The sequence below is a fragment of the Falco rusticolus genome, chromosome 7, assembly GCF_015220075.1.
Source record: "Falco rusticolus isolate bFalRus1 chromosome 7, bFalRus1.pri, whole genome shotgun sequence".
In the NCBI taxonomy this organism is placed as follows: domain Eukaryota; kingdom Metazoa; phylum Chordata; class Aves; order Falconiformes; family Falconidae; genus Falco; species Falco rusticolus.
This window is the reverse complement of record NC_051193.1, coordinates 34,227,274-34,243,978: the sequence shown is the minus strand read 5'-3', so window position 1 is coordinate 34,243,978 and position 16,705 is coordinate 34,227,274. Positions and strand designations below refer to the sequence as shown.

At 43.2% G+C, this 16,705-nt stretch overlaps 1 protein-coding gene across 2 annotated transcripts; it reads left to right on the top strand.

Annotated features, from left to right (window-relative positions):
• The first annotated feature begins 61 nt into the window (after positions 1-61).
• On the top strand, positions 62-8,371 carry SOCS4 (suppressor of cytokine signaling 4). 2 transcript variants are annotated; one of them, XM_037395856.1, is made up of 2 exons: positions 62-365; positions 6,527-8,371. In XM_037395856.1, the coding sequence occupies exon 2, from the start codon at positions 6,616-6,618 to the stop codon at positions 7,924-7,926; it is 1,311 nt and encodes a 436-aa protein (XP_037251753.1). In that variant the 5' UTR covers positions 62-365; positions 6,527-6,615; the 3' UTR covers positions 7,927-8,371. The 2 variants fall into 2 exon arrangements, with proteins under 2 accessions (XP_037251753.1, XP_037251754.1); XM_037395857.1 differs by having other exon boundaries at positions 62-368; positions 6,520-8,371.
• The last annotated feature ends 8,334 nt before the right edge of the window (positions 8,372-16,705 follow it).

The following is a 16,705-nucleotide window of genomic DNA, read 5'->3' as shown; positions in this document are numbered from 1 at the left end:
GGCGCCCAGCCCGCCCCCAGGGCCGGGCCTGCCCCGTCAGAGCCCGGGGCGGGGCTGCGCGCAGGCGGGGCTGGGGCCGGCCCCGGCCGGCCGGCAGAGCGAGGATGGCGGCGGCAGGGGCGGCCGGGGCCGCCTCGCAGTCGTTGCGCTCCGGCGGGTGAGGGGAGCTGGGGCTGCCGCCGCCTCACCCCGGCTGGCGCCTGCGGGAGCCCGCGCACCGGTGGCCCCGGAGGTGCCGGCGACCTTCCTCCTCCTCCCGCCGTCACCCCCGCGCCTCGTCTGCCGCGGGTCAGGCCGCCCTGCCCGGCTGAGGGAGCGGCTTCCCCGGGGAGGGCAGCGCCGCCGGCCGCTCCCTCCGGACGATAGTAAGTTGGGGTCGGGAGGAGCCGGGCCGGCGGGCGGCGGCTGAGGCGGTGCCAGGCGGGGTCTGCGCCCCTGCCCGGGGGCGGGCTGGGTCCCCCTGCCCCGCCGCTTCAGTGGAAACCTACGCGTGGGTGCGCGCCCGCTGTATGTCTGGCCTCGCGTATAACGTGCCTATACGTGCACCCTATATACCTGCGCGTGCCTGTTCGATGGCAGTCCCTCGGGAGGCAGAGGAACGGCGAGGGAAGCCCCCGCGGGGGGCAGTGCCCTTCGGCCCCCGCTACGGCACGGTGCTGCCCGGCGCCGGCTGCGGGGCCCGGCCCCTTGGAGATCGTTCTGGTAATTACGGAATTATTCGGTAATTACAGCCAGCCCGATGCGTGTGCTAGATAGAGTTGACAGCGGTTGTTAGTCAGGCAGGTAGAAACGGCGCTGCAAAAATCATTAAGCTTTCGTGTGCTGAAAAATAGGAAGAAAACACCGTGGTTTGTTTTTTGAAGGACAAAAAATGTTAGAGCTCGACGTACCTGAAATAAGGAGGAAAAAAAAAAACCAAACCAAAAAACCAAACCCTATTTATCTGTTTTGCCTTTATGCAGCTTTAATGATCTGGCCCAGTTTATTCCTGCTTCTAAGAAAAATTGCTTCCAGGCAAAACGCTTTTATGTTTGGTTTTGCTCTGCAGCAGGGATCGGTGGCTGGGGTGAGCAGAGCGATGTATTTATATGGGGAATGTGGTGGGGTTCTCTTAACAGTCACATTGTTGGTACTTTCATGAATGAGTAAGTGACAGGATTCCAAAGCAGTACACTTCTTTAAAAAAAAAATAAATAAAAGCCCAGATTTCATTATTAAACCTCCTGGAAGCTGTGTGGAGACATGTTTTCCATGGGTGTATCCTGACATGTTTCAGTAAATCGTGATTTCTGGTGAGGATAACGTGTTCTAGCAAAATGGTTCGAGCCGAACCGCTTATCAGCTGAGTGGGAAGACCAAGCTATTCTTACTGCAGCCTTGTTGCAAGCTGCTGCCTGGGATGGAGACAAATGCATGTCAACTGTATTTATTTTTCTTTATTATTTTAATTTGCAGAAACTGTCATACAAACTGCACCTAAAATTTTTTGACAATATAAAAGCTGTTTTAAGTTCAGTTCCGCATAACAGTTACATTCATTGCCTGGGGGTGCTGCCTGCTGGGATGATTCTTTGAACAGCATGGGAAAACTGGGGGGAGGTTTTTCAGGGAGTGGGGGGAATCCCATGGTCACTTGGCCAAGGGACTGCAGGCCCTGTGGCTTTGTCATGTCCAAAGTGGCATGGCGTCAAATGCAGTTATTCTGTCAATCCGATCGGGAACTCAACCTGCTGCTGACTCGATTAATAGGTGTTAAGCGGCTGCGAGTGGAGCGGAAGGGCGGGAGCCAGGAATCGCGCTGCTCTCCTGTCCGTTTCAGGGTGGAGCACAAAGTGTTGGTCATGGACCATAACGCTTTTACTGATTTAGTCCTTGAGAGGCTGCTGCGGGCTGCCAAGCACTGCCTGTTGTCTCTCCTTCAGCACAGGAGCAGAGTTCCGTTAAAGCGATAGGCACTAGCAGCCCTCACCTTTGGCACCTGCTTGCAGATCACTTCCACGTCCGGGGTGTGAGTTAAATAGCTCCAGTGTTGGGGTTCTGTGGGCATGGCTGCATGCCCCCTTCCTCCTACGCTTCTGAGGGTATACAGACCCGGGCTGAATCAGGGATATTTCCAAGGAAGAGATATTGTAGGTTGCCATTGGTACCTTTAGATGATCACTTTCTTTTGTGTCTATGTGATTATTGCTTTAATTTGCTGGAAATGTCTCTGGAGTCAAGCTTAGGTATTTTTGGACGGTATCATAAATCAAAATAACTATAGTCAAAACTGAAGAAAAATAATTTAGGATGGAGGAATTGAGACTTAATGTTATCCTTAATAGGTTGGGCTTTTTTCCAAAATAAGTCAGTAACAGCTCAACTTCAGTGGAAGGTCAAGTTTTAAAATGCGGTCTTGTGGCCAAAATCTAATTGGGTGAAATTAATGAAAACAGCATGTGACTGGTGAGATTTTATTTTAAATAACTTCTATGTAAGTTGAAAGAAAAAAGGACTCCAGTTTGTTGTGGCTTGCTCTTTTCTGTCAAGATTTTATCAGCTCTAGAAGAATATCAATTTCAATAACAATTCTAAAATTGATTTATTGTTCTTTGTGCGAGTCTCCTTTTCTTGTTTAATTGGAGGCATAATACAGCGATGTCTTGGCTTTTGTGTACTTGGACAGAAAACTTCCAAAGTACTTCCTCATGCAGTGTGGGAGCACCAGAGAGGTGGTAGGACCTCCGTCCTCAGAGGTTTTCAGGACGTGACCAGAGCATGCTGTGGCTCCCCTGAGCCCACACTGGCAGCAGTCCTGCTCCAGGCGGGAAGGAGGGCTGAAGACCCCCCACCATCTGCTTCTTCATTATACTAAAAGGGAAGCAGCTTGACCAAGAGGACTTGGAGGTACTGGTCTAGGGGCAAGGATCCAGCAGCTTAGGACCTAAACATCTAGTTTAAGCAATTCAGCATTTATTGAATAAATTAAAAAGGTCTGTCCAGTTACGTGTTTGATTCTGTTGAAGTTAGAGAGTATTTGCTGCTGATTTAATTAGGCATATGTGAGGCTGTAACTGTCTTATCACAGTTGTTGGTTGCAGCCCACCTCTGGCTAGGAGGTAATACTGTTATTGTCTCCAAATAGCTACTAGGGATCGCTTTTCTTTTGGGCTTGAAGTCTTAGTGTTGAGGCATCAGTGCCTGAAAGAAAAAGCATCTTGTGCAGCCGTCTGCACCCCCCCTCTGAGAGACAGGTCTCTGAAGGAAGGAGCTGTGCACTTAACAAAAACAAAAACAAAAACCACCTAGCTCTCTGCTTGTCCTCAGGGACTGTAAGCTGTGACAGTGTTGGATAACCTTGAACTACAAGCTGGATCCCATGGCCTGAAGTGAACCCTGCTTATCCCTGCACGATGTTTTATCTTTTTGCTTAGGGGGAAGAGTTTCAAGCGTAAGGGTTTTGTCAAATCTGCCTGCTTCTGAGATGCTTAAGCTATCCCCGTGTAGAAGGCGGCTTTTGTAAGCAGGAGGCTAATTACATCTACCAAAAGGACCTCAGAACTGATGTGTGTAAGCTGCACCATGCTGGATTCCTCCATTTAACCTTGCCCTGTAGGGAAAAGTACACTCTGTCATCCCTGTCTTTTATCCTTGCCCTGCTCTCCTGCTCTTTCAGTTGTGCTTCAGCCATTAATGGATGTGCAGTACACAGCGTTTCCCTTGGACATTTGCAGTGAAAGGAAGAGCTGGTTTATGGTTTAGGATAGCCTTAAGTGGTAATACAGCACTGAATGCCTTGCTGCCCTTTATGCCTTTTTCTTTCCAACACCTAAATTATTTTTGGTCCCCATTTTATTGATGGGGCTGTGAATCACAGACTCGGAAGGATATGAAGGCATGACCCCTTACTGTAATGGCAAGCAGTGGATTTGAGCACCTACTTAACGCTGTGGCTGATGCGTGTTTCAGAAGGCAGCTTGCCCGTGAGCACGCGGATGTTTGTAACACATTCGGAAACCGAGATTTTGTCTTCTGAGTCACAAGCTGACCACTGAATCATCCTTTGCTCTTCATTCACAAGGTCAAGTTCAAACCTGGCTTTAGTAGGATGACATCCCTTTTTCTGCATTTATTCCATGCTTTTTTCACAGGTCTAGTGTTATGTCGGATTAGCAATTACTGCTCTGACGTGGCAGACTTGGCGCCTCGGTTCCAGCAGCCTTCAGACCCCAGGGAAACAGCTCTCTGTGTTGCTGGCTAATGGTGCATGTCTTACAGTATCACGTGCTGTTTCTCTAGTTTAAGTTTCAGGGTTCAGGTACCACTAATGATTCACAATAGAAGAAAGGTACAAAGTAGAAGGTGGCTTTACAGTTAACACAACAACAACCCAGAAATTACATAAAAGGTTAAACATATTTCAGTTGCAAGGCTGAAGTTAGGAGATAACAGGTCTTTTCAGCACTTTTGGTATTGTTTGTTTTGCAGTTTTTAATTAAAAGCCCATATTCTGCATATTCTTATTCATTATATGTGCTGGATGTGCAGAATAAGATAATTGAAGGTTTCAAAAGCAATTACAAACTGTCATATCCTAACTTTTAAGTACTTGACTTGGCAGCCTCAATGATATTTCTCTGTCCAATTAAAAATCCCATATAGAGAGAGTTAATGTATTTTACCACAGGGTGAATCTAGAATAACTTTTTGTCTTCGGATTATCACCAGCGTAAATGAGACTGCTTTTTCCCCACTTTTTTAATTGTGGAGAAAATTCAGTGCTCCAGTTGTTTTTGGCTGAAGATGAAAAATATCGATGTTACAAAAGCAATCAATGAATCTTGGTCTAAATAAAGGTGTATTGGGTCTCCTATACAAATGTTGCCTTTCTCCTATCTGCATTGCATCCTGCAATGTTTTCACTGAAAAGTGGTTTGCAACATACTGAGAGAAGAAAAGGAAATTTTTATTTTAATCTTTGATATGTAATTGCTGGAATATAGACCTTGTTCTGTGATTCCACTTGGTACCGGTGAGGTACTCTTCATCTAGATTGCTCTAATGCCAATTTTTTTTTCAACATATTTGCAATATTTAACCTATCTTACCCTCATTCTGCATTTCTGCATCTCCCTTCTTTCCCTCCCTTGTCTTTTCCCCCACAGCTCTCAGGTTTGTAGGTTGTTATAAGGGCTACAATGTCAAAAATTCCTGGGTGAAAGTTACATCTGGGATGCATTTGGCCCACAGATTGCACATAAGCCTTTTGGCACGGCAGTTTTATTCTTTTATTGAAAGCAGAGGCTAGAACTCGGCCTGCGCAGCCCCGGGGGACCACAGAGAGGTTGTGTCATGATGGCTAATCCTGATGAGGAGAATGGATTGAATGGAAAAAGGAAGTGGATGCCCTTTTCTTTTCCTGCTTAGTATTTACCATGTCAATTAGGATTTTTTTCAAAAAAAACCACCACAACAAAAAAACCACAGCCAAAAAAACCCACTGAAACAGAGGAGCTGTACTTCCTTTTGGTGTAAAAGCATCATGGTACATGATGGGAAATATTTCTACATTCTGCCATGCCTCAGGAGAACATAGCATACATAACATATTGCTATCTATGTACCTTGAAAAAATTCTGCTCTGCTTTCAACTGAGTAATCAAAGGAGGATTTTTTTTTCCTTTTTCAAAGCGTAACATTCAAAAGGAAACTTCTTATCTATTTGAGAATTCAGTACGCTTTTGGAAACAAAAGAGAATGAAATCAGCAACTGTAGGTCTCAGAGCAACACTGATTTTAATAATGTAAACTTTCTTCTCTAATGAGTAATAAGCAGTTCCATCTTTCACGGCCTTTTAAAATTGCTTTTAGTAAGGGACTGGATTGTTTTAATCCTTTTCAGTATGTAAAGCCCCAGATATTTCAATCCCTTAGGGGCTCAGTATTTTCTAGCTCCATTTGAAAAGGCAGAGGAAAACAGCTTTCAGAAATTGCTGGAATCTGTGACTGATATAATATAATTATTTTTTTTTTTTATCCAGAAAGTGACCCAAAAGTGTCAGTTAAGAAAAAGATCTCTGGCATCCCACCCTGTGGATTAGTAGCAAACAGGCATATCATCTAGGTACAGTAGCTCTTTGTACTCTGACCTACTTGTTTCTGTTCTGGCTTGTTCCTTCTTGAAAGGTTATTTGGAAGAGATGCAGAATGTGCTCAATAAACAGCTAAAGCAGTATCACCTGCCACATGAAGGGCTGCCATTTAAAATGGACCCTAGTACCATAGGACTGCCAACACCTAAAACTGCTCTGCTATATGTGGTCAGAATGGATACTCTAAAAATATGCAAGATGGTTTATTCTGGAGGATGCTTTTCCAGGGGAGGGTTGAGAGACCCTTGTCCAGGATCAGACTGGTATCTATGGGGTGTACTAGTGAATTCAGCTTGATCATATTATTTTTCAGTTGTCGCTGTTGTCCTATATACACCTGCATTGGTCTTGTGTTGTGTGCAACTGTTAACTTAGCTGTGGTTTTTTTTTTCCAGAAAGTGCCTTGAGGAAGCTTCCATATGTAGAAAAACCCTACAAGAAACACAGTGTGCTTTCTGGCAACTTGTGAAGTAAAGCTGTCAAAATGGCAGAAAATAAGGACAGTAATATTAAAAACGCAGATGTGAGACCCAAAAGCAGCCGGAGCAGAAGTGCAGACAGAAAGGATGGTTATGTCTGGAGTGGAAAGAAGCTCTCCTGGTCAAAAAAGAGTGAGCATTGTTCTGATGCTGAAACAGCAAGTGCTGCAGGAAGATCAGGGACTAATTTAAGGAGCCAAGAGAGGAAGTATAGCTGCTCGTCTATTGAGCTGGATCTAGACCATTCGTGCGGCCACAGGTTTTTAGGCCGGTCTCTCAAACAGAAGCTGCAAGATGCTGTGGGTCAGTGCTTTCCCATAAAGAACTGTAGCAGTCGGCACACCTCAGGACTGCCATCAAAAAGAAAAATTCATATCAGTGAGTTAATGCTAGATAAGTGTCCTTTCCCTCCACGCTCGGACCTAGCTTTTCGGTGGCACTTGATCAAAAGACACACAGCCCCTGTAAGTCCAAAAGCAGAGGACTGGATTATTGCTGATTTATCTCAGCATGAGGAAAGGGAGGATCAGCTGCGAGACGATGGGATTGCCAATGGAGGAGCGGACTCTCCCTCCCAGTCCTGTGACTTTACTGACAGCAGTTCCTCTAGGGGTGATTCAAGGTCTGAGTTGGTTACAGGTAAGGTGGTAAGGGGCAGTAAAGATGAGAGCGATATGGACTCCGATGACGAAGTTATAACACTGTGCACAAGTTCTAGAAAAAGAAACAAGCCCAAATGGGAAACAGATGATGAGCTGCTACGGATGGAAACGCCTCCAAAATACCATACGCAGATTGATTATGTCCACTGCCTAGTCCCAGACCTCCTCCAGATCAATAACAATCCCTGCTACTGGGGAGTCATGGATAAATATGCAGCTGAGGCGCTGCTAGAAGGAAAGCCAGAGGGAACATTTTTGTTACGAGATTCTGCCCAAGAAGACTATTTGTTTTCTGTGAGCTTCAGGCGCTACAGTCGTTCCCTCCATGCGCGGATAGAGCAGTGGAATCACAACTTCAGCTTTGATGCCCATGATCCTTGTGTCTTCCATTCTCCTGACATCACAGGACTCCTAGAGCACTACAAAGATCCAAGTTCCTGTATGTTCTTTGAACCACTTTTATCCACTCCACTAAATCGGACTTTTCCTTTTTCTCTTCAGCATATATGTAGAACGGTTATTTGCAACTGTACAACTTACGATGGTATTGACGCGCTTCCCATTCCTCCATCGGTGAAGCTGTACCTGAAGGAATATCATTATAAGTCAAAAGTTAGAGTACTCAGGATTGATGTACCAGAGCAGCAAAACTAGAAAATATTTTTATGAAAGAATGAAATTGTCTCTAAACAGACAAATAGTATGTTCAGTCTTTCTTCCTCCTAGGTTGTTTTTTTTTAATAGCAATTTGATTTTCTTTTCTTTTTCTGCAGATTATTTACCACCCAAACTAGCCTCTGTCTTAAGGCTTTTTTATCCAAATGTACTTTGAGTCTTCCCAGCTCTCTTTTTTTTAGAAATTATATTCATTGTGGGCTTTTGGTACTGTTCCCAGACTAGAGTTTTACAGAATTTCAGGTAGGCTTTCTGGTATTTCTATAGATGGATAGTCTTTAGATCTAAAAATCAGTTTTGAACTTGATCTGTCTTTTCTATGTTGTAATTTACATATGTTGCTGACATGTTTGAAATAATGCACTGTTAACTAAAGATTGACTTGTCTGTATTTTCTGCATTTCTTTTAAAATGAGTGCTCTAGCCTCTGTGTGTGCGTATGTCCGTCCATTTCTAATACAGTAAATTCATCAGTCTATTTCTAACATTACTATTCCTAGCAAAATGAAGTTTGAAAGAGGATATGATCTTTCTATAAATATATCAGGGGACTTAAACACCAGGGAGAGGAAAAACAATTCAAGTTAAGGACAACACTCAGTACAGGAACAAACATGTACAAACTGGTCATGAAAAGATTTTGGTTGGAAGAGAGGAAGGCTCATCATCATCAGAGCAGCAGGCTTCTGGAGCAGCTTTTCATTTTGTGTCTTAGCAGTAAAAAGCGAACTAGTCATAAACTGGGGTTTGATCCGTGCCTGGAAAGGAGAATGATATAGATACTTATGATAGATGGGGCTTGGACTTGGTAACTCTGTGTTACTATTTCATTATATGAAATACTCTGTTTTCACTCTAGGACCTGCTGCTTCTTAAATGATACAGCATGGGGTGGAAGGGTGAGAAGGAAGATACTTCCCTAAAAATCTGCGTATTAAACTATCTGGTCTTGCATGGTTGATCCTGAGGTGATGATTAATAACTTTCCTATGTTGTTAGTGGGAGGGTTGTTTTTTTAATAACTATAGTTAAAAAAAAAAAAAGTGTGCAGATTTTTCTTACAACGTGAAGCATTTGGTCGAATGGCCTCCTGCCAAATTCCATGTACGGGAAACCCATGCATGGATAATGCTTCTAAAAGCATTACTTACATTACACGGATAGGCAGATCTGCTGCTGAATTATTGGTGAAATCCCCACGAGACTCAGTGGATCTGGGTTCAGGCAAGAAACTCCATTGCTTTCCATGCCGGCTTCAGGGTGCAGCTCCGGGAGGTGCAGGAGTGACCTACGGCTCTGTGGTCTTCATTTGTATGTGCTTTATCTCCTTTCACAAAACTGGGGCCATAACAACTCTGCCAAAAGTAGGTGAGATGATGGAACTACAACCACTGCACTGCTTCCTCTCCTTTGATCACAGGGAGCGTTTGTCTCCTCTTGAAATTCTTTTGAAACTGAGACCCCAAGCCTGCAGAATTAAAAATAAGTTTAATCTCATGCATGCAAAAGATCTTATGAAAAAATCAGTAGCTACCTGTGTGCGTGAGGTCATGTTTGTGTGCAGGCTAGGAGCAGTAGAGCGCAGTGCTGTAGAGTCTCACTCTGAGACTGTAGACTCAGATTAAGCAGTTTTTCTATTTGAATCTTTTAATTTCATCTTGTACAGAATCCTATGGATTTGTGGACATCAAATCTGTCCTGCAAGCTGAGTACTCTGGAGTTACCAAGGAGGCTTTGCCATGCAACTCCACAGGGGACCTGCTACCCTGCCCTTGCCCAGCCCTCGAGCAGAGAAAACCCTTTCCACTGAACTGCTGTCACTATGATGATGTAAACAGATTTCCAGGGACATCTGCTTAGAGACCAGCCCATTTGTTTTCACTGTGTTTTAAATAGGTTTTGAACCAAAGTCTCCAGGGAGAAAATGCTAACACATCAATCTATCGCATTGCACACGGATGAATACGCTACAGGACAAACTCTCAGCTGCTATAAATCAGCGTGGCTTTATTGATACGCTTATAACAGCTTATACCAGCTGAGATTCTCCCTCCTCCATATGCAAATGTAATTGTATGACTGATGTCAGAAAAATTACCCTTTTTTTCTGTAATCTTTTCCTTGTGCTGCTTCCATTCAACTGACATTGCCTTTTGCATAAACTGTATTTTATCAGGGACAGCTTCCTACTAGTAAATCTGTTTTTCCCTCTATCCCTGCCATTTTCCAAACACAAAGTGAGTGAGCAGCAGGGATCATCTTTGCTCTTTTATGTGGGGCTCATCACGGTGAAGTGGTGGCCTGTGGTGTGCATGGCTGCAGTATGCAGTCATAGTATCTGGTTCAAAATCTGACTTTGCAGAGTGACATAAGAGATGTTTGCAGGCTGCTTGATAAAAATTCTCTTTCAGAAACTCTTAATTAGGGCATAAAGCTCATAATTTTAGATAGCTATTAACATTGTTGTTATTTTTATTGCAAGATCACAGAAAAATACATTTTGACCAGAAGTTGTACTTGCTGTGGAAGTTAGGGGAGGCCACCGCCTCTTTCAGTATCAGCAAAGATTTTGTCCCTTCAAAATGAAAGGCCATGAAGAACCTTTTTTTGGGGTATAGTTCCCCAACACACTGTGTTTTCAGTGTCATTCTGTATGCAGCCTACATTGTTTTGACACTAGTTGATGCATCACTTACCCAAAAAATGTCTTGAATGCTCCAGTTTTAGGAGATCTATGTAATATAGCAGTTGAAGGAAGAAGGTGTGGCACATAAAAATAGTGCCTTTGGATTGTGAGCCAGTTCATTGCATTTATTTAGAGAAATCCATAGAAAACATTGAGGAATGGGGGTTTGTGGAAGTTCACCCTATTTTTTCCTGGTTTATTTGTCCAGGTCATACCCGTGTGACATTTATACCTAATGATGTTGAGTTGTGTATACACGTGCAGTCTGTGAGAGAAAGATCCATTTCATGAAGTATACATTTTTTATGAAACATGAGATCTCAAAAGGTCTGTTTTGCTTAAATATTCTCTTTTTTTTTTTTTTTTTTTTAATAAGCTTTGTAGAAATTCAGGGTGTTTATAGTATGCCAGGAATTGTCATCCTGAAGTTTTCCCCCTGCTTTACCAGTCTTACCGGTGCTGCTCACTCCCGTAATACTTTATAACACCTTGCATCTGAAGTATGATCTGAAGATAACCAAGTCTTGAAGTTCAGTGTTGAAGCCCTCTAAAAAATTAGCCTCAGAAACAGGGTAAGAACTTCAATTTTCTAAGCCTAAGCTCTTGCAAGACAGAGTTCCCAAGTTCTTCAGGATGAAGACTAAATGTGGAAGAGGGAGATGTCTGGAAAAAGACTAGGCAGCTAGTCTGGACTAGACATGCTCAAGACACGGCAGCAGGTCAGTGGTGGAGCGAGGATGTAATCCAGAGGTGACCCAGCCACAGCCTCCTCCTGTTTCGGGGCACCCAGCCAGCTTTGCATCAGGAATTGTGTCTGCATGACGGGGTTTGTATCATTTTGAAGGCGGTTCCATAGGAGGACAGTATTGAATCGGTGTGAACAGCTTCTGGTAAGAGAAAAGATTTGATTTTGATGAATTATTTTGATACAAGGGGGGAAAAAAGGTCAGGCTTTTAGTGCATGCTGGGCAAACTAAATATACAAGCTATTTTTGCAGGATGGTTTAAAAAACCATGAAACATTCTTTCCACTAATTAGGTTCTCTGGAGTTTGCTTTTGCCTGAAGTGACTTTTTGCAGCTCTGTAGTAATGACAGTTGTTGGCCCAGCGCCGTCAATACAGAGCAACTTCAGCTCCATCAGAACCATTGATGGATTTGAGGTGGTTTGTGTGTCCGATAATTGGGAGTACACACTTCTCAGTTTTCCTATTCTCAGCACTTGCCTTGATGAAATCCAGGGCACATTTGGAACAGGATATGTGTATCTATATAGTAGCATATCCAACTTAAAAAAAATAAATGAGTGATCATAATTTGAATGCTTTCCTTTTAAAGATGCTGGTGTGTTTCCAATATAAAGAAGAAATCCTTGTATGATGCAGTCATACATGGCCTTACTGTAAAATTGACATGCTCTTAAATAATTAAAAAGGGGGATACTTTAATTTTGAAAAAGGATGCTGGAGGAAGGAGGTTAAAGGAAGCTTTTAGTCAGCTCTAAGGTTAGATTTATTGATCTAGTGATCAATCCCTTTCTCTTTCCTGAATTTAAAGCTAATGGGAGACTGTGGTCAGAGATGAGTGGCTTTTAGTTAAGGTTTTTGACTCTTATAAATAATACAACAAATGTCCTAGTAAGTAATAAGAAATAAGATACTCGCTCATTCTTTTTAAATAGAACAAATGTGGCAAACAAGACTCGGCTGTAATTTTTGAAGTCATTTATTAGACAAATTGCTCTCCTCTCCTTCTTTTACAAGAGAGACATAAACCATTATATTATTTATTCATGAATCATAGCCATTAAGATGATAAATCAAATTATCAGCTTCCTGTCTCTCTTCAGTTTTAATCATTTTTTATAGTTCATGCAATATAAAGACAGCTTCCTTCCTATGAAACAAGAGACCTTCAGAGACCTTTTTATTGTAAATGTACATTTCCTTCCCATTTTTAAGTATATCCTAGTGATTTTCTCTGTCAATTTTATCTACAATAAAAATCCAATAAGGAACTTGTACATTGATTCAATATAGCAAAGTTAGCTATGAAGTAAGTGATTTTGGTTAACCTCTGAAATAACGGAGTACTGGGGAATGCAGTTAAAGGATATTTTTGTGCCACCGCTAAATGTGCATGGTAGTATCATACATTTAATAGAGAAAAATACTTAATAGAAAGAAATCCTGACACAAGTTCACATACTGATAGTAGGACCTTTCTCAAAAGGTTTAATGTGAACTCTGCATTAGTATCACTTTTTAAAATATATCTAAGCTTTTTCTGCTATATTCACACAGCCAGTATGTGTTTGCCTCTTCCCATAACGTGGGAGAGCTAAGGTTACTCTGTACAAGCTGAGATGGTTTCACGCATCCTTTCTTCACTTGCTTTCCATCTGCATCTGGCTGGTTCAGCGTCTAAAGCAGTCATAGGATGAGTCACACGTGACATGGTGTGGGTGGAGAAGTTGTCCATTCAGAAAGAAATACACATTGATTTCCATTCCGAACAGCAGCAGCTAACTGGTTTTAAACTTGATCGTCCTTGTTAAATACTACTCTCAGGAAGCACCAATGAGGTCAGAATTGCCGAGGATGGAAGAGGAGCCTCTGTATCATTAGAAATACTTGTCTGTGCTACAGTGTAAAAATCAATACTTATTTACTCAACTCTATGAATAATAGAGTTTTGAATGTAAATATATAATTTATGCATTTAAAATCTATAGCATGGGGCTGACGCGAGGTGCAATAACTTCCCTCTTCCCTACATCCATTTTAAAAATCCCCTGGGTGTTGTGAGCGATGCGTTATCTGGCCACATGTCCTCAGCCCAGGCTCCCTGCAGACAGGTCATTACAGACACCTTCGTGCGGGGATCCGCACAGAGTTAGAAAGGACCGTGAGCCCCACAGTACCCCGCTTGTGGTATTGCTGGGGAGAATCCCGTGGATGGTGTGTGGGACCAGTCAGAGGGATGTCTGGATCAGACAGCATAGCTCCCATGGTTGCCACAACATAGCCGCCACGTAATTAAAAGTCATAGCAGGCTCATTGGCCCTTTAAGGTTGTCTGGCCACTGCCAAGGCCAGAGTCCCTCTGCTAAAGGTGGCCCTTGCGAATACAGGTCCCTCTTCCCCACACCAGTGCAAAGATACAAGGACAACTGTCTTGCAAGATAACAAGGACAACTGTCTTGCGAGATAATGAGGACAACAGCCTTGTGAGATACGAGGATGGCAGCCTTGGGAGATATGAAGACGACAGCCTTGTGGGGCAGCTGCCACACAAGCAGTGCATCTCCACATTCCCGCCATGGTAGTGATGCCTTTTCACAAAGAGCATGCCCTTTAAAATCCCAAACTGTTTCTCTCCCTGTCTCCTTCATCATGCTTGTGGCTCTTGCATGTCAAAATGATGCACCCGGAAAAACACTGGGCTTGTGTTATGGACTGTAACGCAACAGCACAAAGCCATTGCTGGGAAGTGCCAACTTAAGAAAGATTTGAGTCCAGCTTCAAGGTAGGAGGCCCTGCTGGCTATCCGGGAGCAATTCCATCTTATTTTCCTTAATTTTAATTCTTTGAGGGAGAAAAAAAAGATCTTAGTTATATCTTAAGCTCCTGTTCAGCCACCAGTGCTGAACTGCCATCATTGCATCTCAGAGTTTGTCTCAGCTGAAGAGGTTCATGGCCAGACTTCTTTTTCATACACGTCAGCTGGAACAGACTGCAGTCCGTTGCTTGTGCTAACGTGGGATTTTTTGTTTAAGGAAAAGGCTGGGTTTGTTCCTCGGAGCAGTTACATGATTGTATTTCTAGGTCAGGTCTTTATGTGTAGTCACATGAAGTTTCAATTTGGACAAAACGCTCAGTAAGGGTCTTGATGCTTGATGCTGTTATGATTAGAAAGTTGTCTAATCAAATTTTGTTTCCAATTAAAAAAAATTGGATTAGCTCTCAGACTGAGACCTTCACTGTTATTTTTAGTCTACAACTAATGAACCCCTGAAAATAGAGTGTATAATGAAAATACGGTGATTGGTTCTGCAGGGATGGTTGGGAAAATACATTAGCAGATCAGAAAGGGTAATAAATCTTCCATCACAACCTTCCTCATTAAACTAGATAATTTGAAATTGCCTCTAGTGTATTAAACAGTTCATTATTTTGTAGGGGAGCAACACACAAGACAAAAGAGTAGTGTTCTTGTAATTGATATCCAAAGCCTGAAAAAAAAAGATCAAGCAAATTTAGTCAAGAAAAATCAATCTGAGCACTGGCTGTGCTTCTGCACAACTTGTTCGGAGCCATCCAACACTTCACATCCTCTGACTTAGGGGAACGAGGAAAGGGCTCTGGAAAATACTGGGGGAGAGAGGGCAGGGGGAAGGGAATAGCTCTACTAAATCTGACACAGTGCTTTTCTCCACCAGCACAGTTGCAAAATTAGATAATTTCAGGTTTGCGGATATTTTTCTGATGGTAATTAACAGCCCCCCCAACTGGATTTCTTTATATCATCACCTTAGTGTTATTCCAAAGGCATCTAATGCTTGAAACAGGCAAAGGGTGCTGTCAGCCCGAGGGAAGGGTGTCTGGAGCAGCAGGAAGGATAACCTGCATGGGAAAGTGCAGCAAGAAAGAGGAAGTTGGGGTGACAGCTGAGGTGAGGAAGGAAGCAGTGCCAGGGTGCAACAGAGACTTGTCTTGGTGTAGCTGGCTATGACCAGTAGTCAGTAGGAATGGGAAATCTCCACCCTGGTGTTTTTGGCAAGGAATATCTCTCTGTGATCTTCAACCTCCCCTGCACTTCCTCATTTTTCAGGACATCTTTGACCTGGCAAGTTGGAAGCTGAGGGCAAGCTGAAGGCTTTTCTCGTCCATCTCTTTACAGCAAAAACAATTGGCATTAGACTAGAAGATGCCTGAGATCTTGCCGCCGCCAAGGTAACACAGGGTTGGCGAGAGAGACATCCTGTCATTTTTATACTCTTGTCATTTTTATTCTCTCCAAGCCAAATTATATCTCGGTGTGATGCTGCTGGCTCTCGTATCCTTGTACACAAGAAATCTTGGTCCTGTGCCCAAAGACAGAGCAAATGAGAAGGGGAAACAGGAGAAGATTTTATTGGGGAAGATATATTCAAAGGTGGTGGTGAGTGGGAGGGTGCGAGTTTGAGTACACCAGCCATATGAGGCACTTGCCCTTTGTTGATTCACTAAGAACACACACATTTATTAAGTTAAGCCAAAAAAAATAATAAAGTTCCCTGTTTGAGCAAATGCCTCTTCCCGAGTCCTCCTCTCCTCCAAATGAGTCAAAAAAACCCCAAAAAACCAGCTCTCACCCCCTTCCCAGCCAGCCTTTCTCACGCATGAGCAGTGCTTGGTTTCTGCTGGATATTCCCTTCTGACAGGATCTTCTGCTACCGCAGGTACAATCTGTTGGTACAAATTACCTGAGTGGGCGGCAGATTCCTGGCTAGACAAAAGACTAGCCAAGGTATAAAAGGATCCTTTCTTTCACATGAGCCAGGGTGATGCACTGAATACTTTGATATTGGGCTTCATTTAACAGCGAAAAAAGCACAAGGAAATAATCCCTTGCTTTATCTGATGCACTCCTTTATTGTGATTCCAGGCAGACAGGATTACTGAGGGGGAAGGGGGAGGGATGGAGAAGACCGAAAAGGAGGGAAAGCGATGGCAGGGAAACCGGGGAACCCGAGCTGACTTTTCCAAGGGCTTCCCAAGCGAAGCATTGTGCCTCTGCTCTTTAATCTCCTGTCCTCCTTCCCCCACATTGTACTCTGAACTGCTTTGATACCTGCACACTGTAATCAAATAGCGCTCCAAAACCCACATTTTAGAACCCTGTTTGTCAAATATTTGGCCATGTTAGCATAGAAATTCTTCCAGATAAATTCCTTCAATGCTTTATGAGCTAAAACCAGCTCATTTGTTATAACACAAATAACATATGGCATTAGCAAATGAAATTTAATATTGTAACAGCTGAAATGACAAGTGTAGCTTATCCACCTTAACCTGCAACGCACAGTGGTA

Bases quoted from the DNA above. Each gene is read 5' to 3' on its own strand.
- SOCS4 (XM_037395856.1), top strand. From the start codon at position 6,616: ATGGCAGAAAATAAGGACAGTAATATTAAAAACGCAGATGTGAGACCC.